Below are 13,273 nucleotides of genomic sequence, written 5' to 3' on the forward strand. Positions count from 1 at the left end.
CCAGCCACACCCACAGAATCTGGATCTCTAGGGCTAGAGCCTGGTCTTCCAGGGATTGAGCAAAAAGGTGAGGGCTAAGGACCACTGTCCTGGAGACTTGGCCCTTTCCCCTTCTCCCTCCCAGACAGAGCCCATGTGGCATGGGAGCCAAGCTCTAACGGTTCATTAAGATTGTTGTGGAGGGGAGACAGGGTCCCTAACCCCTCTGGGGGACTGTGGGGAGGTGCATAAATGGGGTGGCAAGAACTCAACTCCAGGGAGAAGTGGGTTGCAACAAAACTGCCAGCGGACTGTCCACTTGCAGCTGATGGTGCTCGGTGACCTGCAGGGAGGAAAGAGATCCCCCAAACAGGGGCTTCTCCAGGAAATGGGGTGAGGACTCCAGAGTTAAGCATGTGGGGCAGGCCACTGCCTCCTTGCAGCTGTGTCCTGGCACCAGAGTGTGGCAGGGGTGAGGGGGAAGCTTACAGAGCCTCAGCGACACAGGGGACAGCAGTCCGTACCCCACAGGCCTATGGGGGCCAACAGGGCTGTGTGTCCGGAAGGCTCTCTGGGAAAAACAAGGCAGGAAATATAACTGCCACGCATTAGGTTTCTCATTTTCATTTTTAAATTCCTTGGGATGGAGGAACCAGTTACTACATTTCCAGGACAAAACCTATGCAGTAGATGCCAGGCCTGAAGGGAGCTGGGAGCGTTTCATTAAGTCGCTCTATTTTACAGGCGAGGGAAATGCGGACTCAAAGGCAGCAGGGCTCAGCACCCAGGACCCCCCCCACTCCGTCAAGTCCCTTCCCAAGTCCTTTCTCTGCTTTCTGAACATTGAGGAGGACTGCGCAAGTGAGTAGATCATGGAGAGAAAGCAGATAAGACTTTCTTACTAGGGTTCTAATAGTTTGAAGAATTCAACCATTCCAGGATGGGCCACCAAATTCCTCTCTCCCGGAATGACTTCATGGAAACATTCCGGAGTTAAACAAGTCGGAATTGCTGCATTTCCCCTGAGGCCAGAGCCCAGTGGGTGGGTACTGAGACTTGGCTGGGCACCAGGAAGGGGTGGCTCCTCCTCTGGTCCTTCTCACTAATGCCGCTGTCCTCTCCCCTCCCCACAATTAACACACTGCAAAGAAAGGTGTCTGGTTCTGGTCTCCACTAGGATTCACCACGGGGGCCTCCACCTGCAGGCCCTGCAGTCAGGAAAGGACAGGCCTGCTTCCAGGGAACATTCCCTCATCATCCACACTGGCAAATCAGTTTAACCCACGTGCTCCTCGCACTGGGTTGAAACTTGTGATTTATTATAGTCACGTATTAACATAAGTCTGGCCTTTAAACAAACAAGCTGCTGAGACAGACTCTGCTCAGGGAGTCTGTTAATTGAAATCAGCTGAGGCTGAATATGAACTCACCCAAGGTGAAGGGTGTGTTTGGTTAGTTCTAGAAAGTGGAGATTGCCTGCTCTGAAGTACCAGAGGGGGAAAAAAAGGACATAAGGCATTGGAAATCTGGTGGTTCTCAGCAAAGCGGTGAGTAGAAAAACAGCCTGAAATGAGGCACTATCAAAAGGACTTCATTTTTGTTGTTGTTTTTTTTTTTTAAAGTTACAAGTAGGCTGTGAAAGAGGCAGTGTCAGTGTGGCCCAGAGACAAGTAAGAAGGAATAGTCAGGTTCCTTGATGGCATCTCTTTGCTCTCCTTGCTCCTTTGGTGTTGTTTAATGGATAAAAAAAAAAAAAAAAAACCCATGTCTTCTTGGAAATGAATGCTTAAAACATTTAAAGCTAAGGCTGTCTTCCCAAGCGGCCTTTTAACTGACCTAAGCCAACCCTTTATTGCCCTGCTGCTCCAGAGGAAGGCAAAGAAACAGGTCTTATCAGCTTTTATTGTTCCAAGTGTATTGTCCTGGCTTCATCCCCACCTCCCAACAGCCTCACAGGCCCCAAGGTCTGGGAGCACAGACTCCAAAGGGTCGTGCTGGTGGGAGCTGGGGGGAGGGTGCCTCCCTCAGGCATTACATGTTGATAATGGCTGAGAGTCCAGGCTCAGATGGCCACAGCTATTTGGGCTCCAGACCCAGGATCCTAACCTCCTCCCCTGGGACGTTTCCATTTGCATTTCTGCTGTTTCTCCACTCTTAGCAGGTCTACAGTGGATCTGTGTTTCTTTTCCCTTACTCTGCCTGGCTTCCCTCTAATTACACAAAATAAAATCTGGCCCTGTCTATCTTGTCTCTCCATCTGCGGCCAGCTTTCAATTACCCACGCCTGGATTATTTGTGGCAAACGTCCAGACAGGGGCTCTGCCACCCAGAACATTTCTGAGTTCAGACTGACCGGCAGCCCCAGCCACTCGGGGAGCATGACCTCCTCTCATTAGGAGCCTGGGCCAGGCATTTGGAAGGGATATCTGCCAAAAAAAATTGCACAGTTGCATTTCCCAGCCAAAAGGAAACAACGTCTGTATTATTACTTGTTTCTGATTATCTGTGCCCCTCCCTCCTGGCCCCTCAGCACGAGGATGACGATGGCGCAGCTGCTTCTCTAGCAAAATCAAGGCAAGCTGTCACTCTAGCTCTCCCGACGCCATAACTCCCTGCTCTCCTTCATTCCCTCTCATTCGTGCTCTGTCAGAATGTGGAGGCAGAGCTGCGAGGTCAACTGGGGAACGCGACCCTGTGGCTGGGTCAGTGGAGGCCTGGAGCCTGTATCTGGACAATCTCTGCATTCAGCAGCAGCACGGAGACCCGCTCCATTATCTGTGCAAATGGAGCAGAAAATTCAAAAGCCACTGCAGTTTGTTCCTGGCATGCCTTATCTAGGTCAGGTGCCCTCCTGTCCAATCTACCTTCTGATGATGTTTTGTTTAAAGCAGTATTTTCTATACAGGGAAGGTGGCCTGTGAAACACTGGGAGATGTTAATGGGGAGGGTCAAATTTATTTGGAAAAAACATGCATGCTGAATGTCCTTTTGAAATACTCAGTGACAGAGTAAGGGCTTAAGAAGATGCTATTTTGGTACCAAAATCAATTCATTTAACCTAGTAATCTGGTAATTTCTAAACTTGAATAACAGTCTTTGCTTTTTGTTGTTCTGTTTTGCTTTTGTGTTGTTTTTACAAAATCTCCATGGAACCAGAGCTTCAAAGGCCCTATTCTAGTTCATGCGAGTAAGAGTTTCATTGCCCTACAAGGTTGCATGGGCAAGGTGTGGGAGATGGGGAGTGAGAGCCTGGTGGCCCTGGAGGCTGACTGGCCAGAGGGCAGGATGGTCTGGGGGAGAAGCTGGGGTGGGGGCTTTACCTCTTTGTGCTGCAGGCATCGGGGCAGGTTGGGCACTTCTCACATGTCTCCCCAAAGGCCCCTGGCTCTGTGCACTGGCACTGCCCGCAGACGCAGTGCCCACGGTCGCTGCAGATGTGGCCATCCCTGGCCTGGCATGTGCTGATGTCTGTCGAGCAGTTACAGTTGTCCCCAATATAACCTGCGTGGCACTTGCATTCTCCGCAGTGACATTCGCCATGGCCTAGAAGGACACACACCACACATCAGTGTCAGCCTGCTTGCACGAACACACAACCAAGCTGGTGCCTGCCACGTGCTGGGCCCTGGAAATGTAACAATGAGACACGGACTGTGCCCTCAGACTCTGACCGGGCAGACAAAGAGGGCCTGGTGCCACCACAAGGTGACACCCAGGCGCCCAGGCGGTGCATGTCGTCCGCCGGGGCTGGATGCTGCTCCAAGTCGGTCCAGAACTTGGCCAAGTTGTGCCCTGGACCCAGGACCCCAGAGGACTTCTTCCTGTCTCCCCGGTTATGTGACTATTGTGCCCTGGACCCAGGACCCCAGAGGACTTCTTCCTGTCTCCCCGGTTATGTGACTAACAGCCCCAGGGCCTGTGGATGTGACCCCCCTATAGCAAAGGAGACTTTGCAACGTGGTAAAGTGAAGGATTTTGAGACAGGGGAGATTCTCCCAGATTATCCTGGGACCCTAAGTGCCATCACAAGGGTTCCGTGTAGGAGTAAGGCAAAGGGAGATCTGACTGCAGAAGGTGGTGGCCACGGCCAAGAGAAGCAAGATGCTGTGCTGCCAGCTCTGAAGACAGAGGCAGCGGCCTCAAGGAGCCAGGAACACAAGGAGCACAGCTCTGTAAGATGGAAAAGGTGAGGGAAGGACCCTCCCTGGAGCCTTGGCAGGGACTGTGGCCCTCCTGGTACCGACACTGTAGCCAGGGAGAACCATGGCAGACTCTGACCTCCAGAGCTGTAAGAGAACACACTGGAGTCGTCTTCAGTCGCCAATTTGTGGTAACCTGCCACAGCCGCAATGGAAACGCACACAGGCACTGTCCCCGAGTCTCAGGGGGATGCTGACTCCGGAGCTGTGGCCAGAGCGGGACGATTCAGGAGCAGGGGCCAAGGGCGCCAGCAGCTAACACTGAACTCACTACGAACGTGTCAGGCTTTACAGCGTGGGCTCACGGAACTCTTACAACCATCCCCTGCTCACAAGTGATGAAAACGACACACGGAAGGACAGAGCAGCTTGAGGGTGGCCACAGCGCCAGGACCCAAACCCGGAGCATGGCTCAAGGACCCACAGTCTGAACTTGAGGACCTGTAGCCTCTCAGGAGACAGAGTAGGCCCTAATCACGAGAAGAACCAGCTGAGGGTCCCCCAGCTCCCCCGTGCAGGAGGGACCTGTTTGCTCCACAGCCTCCAAGGGAAGAGGGGCCGGGCATCCCCTCCAAGCTCTGCAGGCATCAAGGGAAGGGGGGCTGCTGGGCTCAGAGGACTGTGTGTGCACCAGGCACATGCGTGCACCTGCTGGGCAGTGAGGCGCATGGGGAGTGCCAGCTTCCAGGGGGGTCTGACTGTTCATGGATCTCCTGTTCTCTGTGCTAATACAGTGGAAAGCAGTGCTCCAAATGGCAGTTTTTTAAAGTCTTCCTTACACTACTACTGTAGCATACTTTCCTTTCTCATGCCATTCTTCTAAGACTGATACCAAAAGGACCAAGAATTTGTATTTACTGAGAACCCACAGACACACTAGCAGGAGACCAGACAGACAGGGGATGGCGTCAGATGTCGGGGGAGGGCTTGCATTCTACTCCCACTCCTGAGTCAGCTGTCCTGATAGTTGGGTCTCAGCACCTTCTGTGAGGCCCCCAGCGAGTGTGATCCACAGTTCAGGTCAGGACCTAACTTCAGAGCGCCGCTTCACCCCTACTTCCTTCTTGTCCCCCTCTCTGCCCAGTCCTCACTGTAGTGCCTGGGACCTGCGGGACGCAAGGGTGGCCATCTGGAGCCAACAAGCCTCCCCCACCAAACCCCCCACACATGGACCACAGCCCAGGGACGCAGAGCCCTGGCAGACACTGCGCTGGGCAACAGCCTCCCCACTTCACAGGCAGCGTCGAGGCATATGGCAGCCCTCTGGGAGAGGTGAGGAAAGCCAGGCCCAGCCAGGAGGAGGCTGCGGAATGCAGTTTAACTGCCTGGAAGCTGGCATGCGGTCTGTGGGCCACAGGAGAGAGCAGCACCCCTGGCTCAAGGGTTACGGTTAGGGGGGGAGCAGAGCACACAGCCACTCCAGGGAGGCAGGCCTGCACACCCCTCCTCTCCACCAGTCCTCGAACAGCCATGGCAGGCAGGAAACCACCCTCCACAGGGAAGTCTTCCCAAATGAAATGGATCCAATCCACATAGCTAGCTCCCTCACTCTCGACCTTGGGACCACATTGGTCAGCAGCCTGTTTTAGATTAAAATGGTTCACTGTCAGGGTAATTTCCACCCCCCCCCAACATTTTATTATGAAAATTCCAAACCTGCAGCCAAGATGAAAAGACTGTGGTGTGAACATCCGCCTGTTTACCAGCTCTCCCACTGCCAGCGTGTTACCTGCTCCATCACACATCCCTCCCTCCTTCCATCCATCCATATATTTTTAAACGCATCTCAAAGTGAGTGCACTTCAGGGGTAGGTTTTTCATTAGCTCTGGCCTCTCCAATGGCTTGTACATAGCAGCATCTCATAAAGCAAAAATATCAGAAGAGGCATGGCTGGTGCCATATTTACACGCAGCAAAGACACTACTCAGCCAGAGGGACTGCTTTGTTTGACCTGGATGAGTGTTGTTTTCCCTCTTACTCTGTATTTGGCAGCAATGTACAATGAACCAGATGTAACCTGACAACTATTCCAGACTGTCAGTGGTTTGGAGAAGAGGTAGTATATTATTTTTTGTGGTGAAGTGTGGGTATGTGTGTGTTGAAAGAAGAACTTGCTCCCCATTGTGACTGAGCATCTCACGTGAAAAGATCTGCTCAATGAGAAGATAGCAAAGTTGCCAACTGCTCGTACTTTCCCCCATGATTGTTGACTGGCAAGTAAACCCAGCTGCCTCGGGCACATATGACCCATGAGAACCCAAGAGCTCCAAAACCCAGCCCAAGGTCAAAGCAGTTGAATGTGTCCTGGATCTGGGGTGTGAGCAAAGTTAGGAGTCACAGGCAGGAGATACTAGGGGTCAGTGGTCACCAATGTGGCTCCATGGTGAGGGGCAGGACTCATGGCCAGAGATGTAAGCCATCCCTGGAAGCCGCGCCCCCAGCACCTGAGCAGCGAGGACATGGAGAGAAGGAAATGCTGTGCAAAGAGCCTGTGAGTGAGGACACAAGAGCTGTGCCATTAGTGGGGGCAGCAGGTGGGAGGCACAGAGGCCACAGGACTGGAAAGTCCTCATCCATGGGGCTCTTCGGCTTCTAACAGTTGCCAGTTCCAATGCAAAGTCCCAGCAAGTCACACTAGAGAGAAGCCACGCTTGGTGGAGTGGCTGAATCCGCCTAAGGGCTGTCCTCAGGGACTCCCTGGATGGCCCCAGTTTGTCCATCAGGTGATCCACTGCCTCCCAAGACAGTGGAAAGAAGCTACAGCAGAGAGGGGCGCACGCACCTTGCCCTCCTTCACTCCCACGCAGATCCTACCGTCTAATCAGGGGAGTCTCTGCCAGGGAGCCTGGGATTAGCCTCAGAATCACCCTCAACACCGTCCTCCAAGGACGGCCTCCCAACCAGAGGAGCTGGCAATAAGGCACAGCCACGCGCCATCTCAGCCTAAGCTTCCATGTCTCCTCCAGAAAGCGTGACCTCTACAGAGTGTCACCAAGCATGTAAATCTGGTCACAATGTATCCTAACCCAAACATCTCAGACCCTGCAGTTGGGCCTCAACCTGCCTTTCCCTCGACCCACACATGCAGATTTCCACATCCTATGGTCAGCCCTTGGCCTCTCCTAATGCCCTAGGAGGACCATGTGTTATTAAAATGACAAGGGCCACTTGGGTCCCGTCCCCAGGCTCAATAACCCATCTATTACCAGGAGAGCTGCATGGGGAACGGGAACACCCAGAGGGCCGAAGCAAGGAGTCCTCATCATAACAGAGCTCATTTATAATGCTTCCCCAGCACCTTGGCAGAGTGTGCTGAATTTCATGATGCCTGTTTAATACTCTGCAGACGTAAAAAATATTTTCATTACATACAGATAGGGATACTGAAGGGCATGTGAAAGCACTTTGTAAGCTGTGAATTGCTACATGTGCAAGTTATTATTAGTACCTTTGTTGGAATGATTGATAGTTAAATGGACAGGAAGTTGTAAATGTGTCTATTTATACAGAATTTCAGCTCTACAGAATTCAACAGCTTTCCATCAGCAAAACGGTGCTTGTGTGGGCCACGGGCCAAGACGCAGCCCCCTGCCTCCCTTGATAAAGTAGAATACGGGCTATTCAGAGGCAGGGGTGCCGTGGAAGCCGGCAGGAAGGAGCTGCTGGAGAGGAGGGATGGGGGGCTGTGAGGAAGCGCAGCCAGAACCAGTGCTCTGCAGAGGCCAACAAGGGCAAATTCTACAGTGCAGTGGGATGTGAGGGTGGAATCCAGTGACAAAGTGGTGAGGCAGTGGCCACAGACAGCATGGCAGCTCCCACAAGGAATCCGGTTGTTCAGGGAAAGGAAGAGATGGGGAGGAAGGAGGCTGGGGATTTTAAAAAGGGGATATTTAAGCATCCTTCTGATTAAAGAGAAAGATACAGAAAAGAGAAAATCTGGTGGCAAGTGGAGGGATCAAGGGAAGAACAAACTCTAAAGAGATCACAGCAGAAAGAGACTGAGGTGGGGAGGAAGTGGTGGGGGGTGGTGAAGGCAGACTGAACAGCTTGGGGTGAGGGCTGTGGCCGGAGGAGCTCAGGATAACCCTGATCAGCTGCATGAAGGGCTGGGGGCTGTGCATACTTGTTCAAGTGTGTGAACCATGTTCAAGTGTATCCTGCACCACTGGCTATGTTACCTTGGGCAAATCTCTAAACCTGACTGATGATCATGTCCTTATCTGTCAATGAGGACAATGCCTTCCTCATGGGAGTGTCTTCAGAAATACTGATGTTACTGCAAATCAAGCCCCTAGTGCAGCAGCTGACACAGGACTGCCCTTGGAGCGGAGCAAGCAAGGATCAGTGCTCTGGACAGTGGTCACAGCACTGTTCCGGGGTGATGAGAAGACAGGGATGAGAAAAAGTATGGGACTGTGCCGTGGAAGGACACAACTTCAAACGGGGGGAGTTCAAGGGAGTGGAAAGCAAGGATCTGCCAGGCGAGGGGTGACTGACTCAGATAGGAGACAGCCAGGCCCCCTGTCCTCAGGAAAAGGAGGGGTGGACATTCCTGCATGAGGCAAAGGGTGAAGGGGAGTAAACACACCACAGAACATGGGTGATGGGCAACAGAGCAGGGATACAGGAAACATTCAGAAACTGAGGCGGTAAAGTGGTGGCTAACACGGGGCTTCTGAAATCAGGGAGCCTGGGTCGCCTCCTGATTCTGCTATTTGCCAGAAGTGACTGATGTTTAACCCCTCTGCATGTTGGTTTCTTCACTTTAAAAGAGGGCCAATAGGGGCTTCCCTGACAGTCCGGTGGTTAAAACTCCGTGCTTCCACTGCAGGGGGAATGGGTTCCATCCTTGGTTGGAAAACTAAGATCCTGCATTTATGCCATGCAGCATAGCCAAAAAATAAAAATTCAATAAACTGTAACTTCAAATAAAATCTAGAACACTCTTTAAAAAAATAAAATAGGGCCAATAAAGATGCCTCCCTTGTAGGCTTGCTGTTATGAGTTCAATCACTTAACCTGTATAAAGCACTTGTGTCTGACATATGGGCTTCCCTGGTGGCTCAGTGGTAAAGACGCTGCCTGCCAAGCAAGAGACTCAGGTTCGATCTCTGGGTTGGGCAGATCCCCTGCAGAAGGAAATGGAAACCCACTCCAGTATTCTTGCCTGGGAAATCCCACAGACAGGAGCCTGGTGGACTAAAGTCCATGGGGGTCACAAAAGTGTCAGACACAACTTAGCAACTAAAGGACAAAAGTGCTGAGTTAATGCTAGCTAGCTCCATCGTTGTCACTGTCACAATAGAGGGAGGGTGAGGGAAGGGAAGCTTGGAGCAGATGATCTCAGAGTTCGGAGAGGAAACACTTTCTGGGAGCTTGGATCAAAGACTTCCAAGGTTAGGGAACTCCTTGGAGGCTCACTGGTTAGGACTCAGCGCTTTCACCGCCGGGACCCAGGTTCAATCTCTGGTTGGGGAACTAAGATCTGGTTAGCTGCATGGTACAGCCAAGAAAAAAAAAAAACAGACTTCCAGAGTTACAAGCTCCCGGAAAGTGACTTAATCCACATCCAGCCCAAAGAGAGAACACTCAGGGTTTGGTTGGACCGCTCGCTGGACCCCAGAGCTTTGCTGTGGAGGCTGACACCCAGTGGTGCCAGAGGCCCTGTTCTGTGTGTGTGTTGGAGGAGGGGAGTGTGGGGGGCAGGGTTCCAGCCTCAGCAGGGAGAGCAGGACGTCTGAGGCAGAGCATATGTGGCCCTCGGCTCCCAGCTGGACGATGGTCTGCAGAGACCCAAGAGGGCCCTGGGGTGACCTCAGGGAACTTGAGTGAGAGCCCTGGGGCTGGAAGAAGGAGCGAGCCAGCCTGGGACGGGGCAGAAACAGAAATGGGTGTCTTCTCCCCATCTTGGCCCAGCCCAGGAACAAGGGTCACCACAAACGTCAGATGCTTCAGGTACAAATCATCTCTCTCCACAGCTGGTCCAAAAATAGTTTCCATCCAGCTTGGGAACGCACTTCGCTTCCGTCACTGATCAGCTTGCGGCCCTTCCTCTCCAGGCTGAGGAGTGGAGGGCTGCGCGTAGCTCCCTGGACTGGAAGGGTGCGTCCCTCACTCCCATCTCTTCCTCTCCCACTGGCAGCATCCCTCTCTCATGCAAGTATATACTCCAGCTTCTGCCTCCCTCACAGCCCCCAACACTTCTCCCACAGCCCTCTGTCTGCCCGTCATCTCCTCCTCCTCTCTCTCCCACTCTTCCCAGGACGGGCAGCATGTAAACAGGAAGTGGTTAAGAGAGAAAAGAAAAAGAAGGGATGTGGGCTGGAAAACCTCTGTTCATCTGGGTGATTTCCCTGCCACAGAAGTCAGGCCTTGTCTGCGGTGTGGACACCTCTGGGTGACACCCAGGGCACAGCCTCTAGAACTCTCTAACAGCCGTCTTTAAAAAAAGCAGGAAAACCAACTCAGAGCTTTGTGTGCCTCCAGTCCCCCGGTGTCTGTGTGACTCGGGGATCCCAAGCCACTGCTGAGGCAGAGACAGTGCACAGCCCTGCCCTCCTTAGCATCAGCCAGTGTTCAGAGCCGCTCTCTGAGCCTGTGGACACAACAGCAGACAGAAGGGCATGGTCACAGACATCCTGGCACTCACACAGTCTCCATGGTGAACCACAGCCAGATCTGGGCTGCCCTCCTTGTGGCCAAACACACACACAGGCTTCTAAAGGGTCCGTGTCTGTGTCCGGGGCTGGGAAGGGGAAAACCCTCCTGAGAGGCACTCTTCCTGGCGCCTGGCCCAGGAGCAGGTTAGGATTACATAACAGCCGAGTGTTCTCGTGTCGTGAGTCTGGTCCCCATGGGAAGGGCCCCTCCCTGTCTCAGTGTTCCCTTCCATGCACTGGCTTTTGGTGCTGGAAAAAACAGAGAACAGGGAAATGCACAGGACATCTCCTCAGTTCCTGTGAGAGCGATCTCGGCCCGGCTCCGGACACCTCAGCGGAAACTAAATAAATCTCCAGGGGCAGGAGAGAAGTTGCTCTTGAAGGGTTGTGTCCTTCTCACCACGGGCTTCCTGAGCCTGTAAACACAGCCTGCTCTTGCCAAGGATGAGTTACTGACTGGAGAACTTGCCAACTAAGGGCTGCCCCTCCCAAAGACAGCACAGCGCTCCTTGCTCCACGCCAACCTGGACACCAGCTCTACAGAGACTCTCCTCAGACCCACTCGGCCCTACCCTGCCACTCGACTTGGAACCCCTCAGCTGGGGGCACCTCTTCTGGACGGAGCTACCTACCGTGCAATCTCTCCCAGCCACCTGCTGGCTCTGGCAGCGGTCCAGCTTCTTCATCAATAAAAAAGGCGCAGTGGCTTGTCTATCTCACAGGACTGGGGGAATTCTCTGTTAATGTGCACTACAGGAACTGTATCAGGTACTGCCTTTAAGGAATTTCTAATTTCACTGAGACATCAAGTCATTAAAATCTCTTAATAGAGAAACTTTTTGGGGTACTTACAACAGGACGGGCATTGTTCTAAGCACTTAATCTGAATGTTCTCATTAATAGTCCCAATCGCCCTATGTGCTGATATAATTATTACCCTAATTTTTGCAAGTATGGAAAATGAGGCTTAGAGAAGCCACGTAATTTATCCAAAGTCACAAAGCAGGTAGGAGTCAGGGCTGGGATTGGAACCACATTTGTTTAACTCTGGAGCCTTAACCACTACATGTACTGCCTCTCCAGCCCAGTCGTGACTTAGTCATGACTAAGTCATAACAAAACAACACACAGGATAAATGTTCAAGGTGACCCAGGGTATTTTATAGCTTAAAAATGTGCAACAGACCCATGCCCAAGGCTGGTCCTTTTAATCACTGATCATTAAATCCCTCTTGGCCTCTGTTTCCTGTGTGAACAGTAAGGGCGGTAACTAGGTGGGCTCTCCCGTCCTCCACACTGGCACTTGCTATTCCAGGTCAGAGGGGAGAGAGACTGGGACAGGCTCTAGGCTAAGCTACAGGTTTTGGAATAGTAGAGGACAGAAGGCCTTTGGGGTGCAAAAAATGGGATGCATTCCTTTGTGAGGATGAATAGAGAGAGTGGGCAGCCTGGAGGGAAGTATTTGAAAAGGAGAGGTGGATGAGAATGGCCACCCAGGGGCTAGACATGGGTCTGTTTGTCTGCATGTGTGTTTGTAGGCGTACATGTTTGCAGGCAAGTGTGTATAGAAACCAACAGAAGGGAAGGAAGGGAAAGAGGGCGGGATGCCGACTGTGGAGGAAGGAGGGCCTGAGGGCTAGACTGAGGAGCGTGAATTTATCCCATAGTCCCCAGATGGCTGGACAATAAACTCCCTTCCCGAGAGGGAGGCTGAGTGCCTCAGCTGGACACTGCAGCGCTCTCCTGGTTGAGTCCTCACACTACAGTCTGCCCTTTCCCCAGGTCAGTGTCCACGTGGCCTCCTCCATCACTTCCCTAAATTGTCAACTATGTCATGACACCCTTTCGCTTAAAACTCAACAGCTCCTCACCACCAAAAGCACAGCTTCCACATTTAAACTGTTGTCCCCAACATACGGGGCTGTTTGAGGCCTACCTCTCGAGTCTGTTCAGCTGCCCCTGTGCCCCCAGGCACCCCAAGTTCTGGCCATTCCAAACCACTCCAAGCTTCTGAAACATGCTGAACTTTAGCGTATCTTTGTTTTGAAACAATTACTTTGGCTGCAGTATATATTTGTTTTTTTATATGTCTGGAGCATATATTTGTTTTTAAACAACTACTTTGGCCGCAGTATCAGGAGTAGAAAAACTAGGACAGTGGCAGCACAGATGGGGAGAAGACGGATTTCAGACAGAAGAGGGGAGTGCACAAGACTTGATAGTAGAAGGAATGCAGGAGTTGAGGAGATGGTAGGAAAAAGGATGATTTCCAGGTTTCTGGCTTGTACAGGTGGATGAAAGGGGGAGATAAGGAAAATCAGGAGAGAACCACGGCTGGGAGGAAGATCATAAAATCAGTCTGAAACGTCCTGAGATTGAGGTGCATTTAAGACATACAAAGCTGAAGGGAGCTTGGAAGCAGGTCTGAGCAACCG

At 52.2% G+C, this 13,273-nt stretch overlaps 1 protein-coding gene across 1 annotated transcript in view; it reads right to left on the reverse strand.

Moving 5' to 3' along the window:
- ITGB5 (integrin, beta 5) overlaps positions 1-13,273 on the reverse strand; it is a 106,980-nt gene that overhangs the window by 6,115 nt on the left and 87,592 nt on the right. The window contains exon 11 of the mRNA XM_010834281.1: positions 3,300-3,522. Coding sequence (XP_010832583.1) covers positions 3,300-3,522 — 223 coding nt within the window. The remainder of the gene's footprint in view (positions 1-3,299; positions 3,523-13,273) is intronic.

Source organism: Bison bison, unplaced genomic scaffold (genome assembly GCF_000754665.1).
Source record: "Bison bison bison isolate TAMUID 2011002044 unplaced genomic scaffold, Bison_UMD1.0 scf7180017864032, whole genome shotgun sequence".
In the NCBI taxonomy this organism is placed as follows: domain Eukaryota; kingdom Metazoa; phylum Chordata; class Mammalia; order Artiodactyla; family Bovidae; genus Bison; species Bison bison.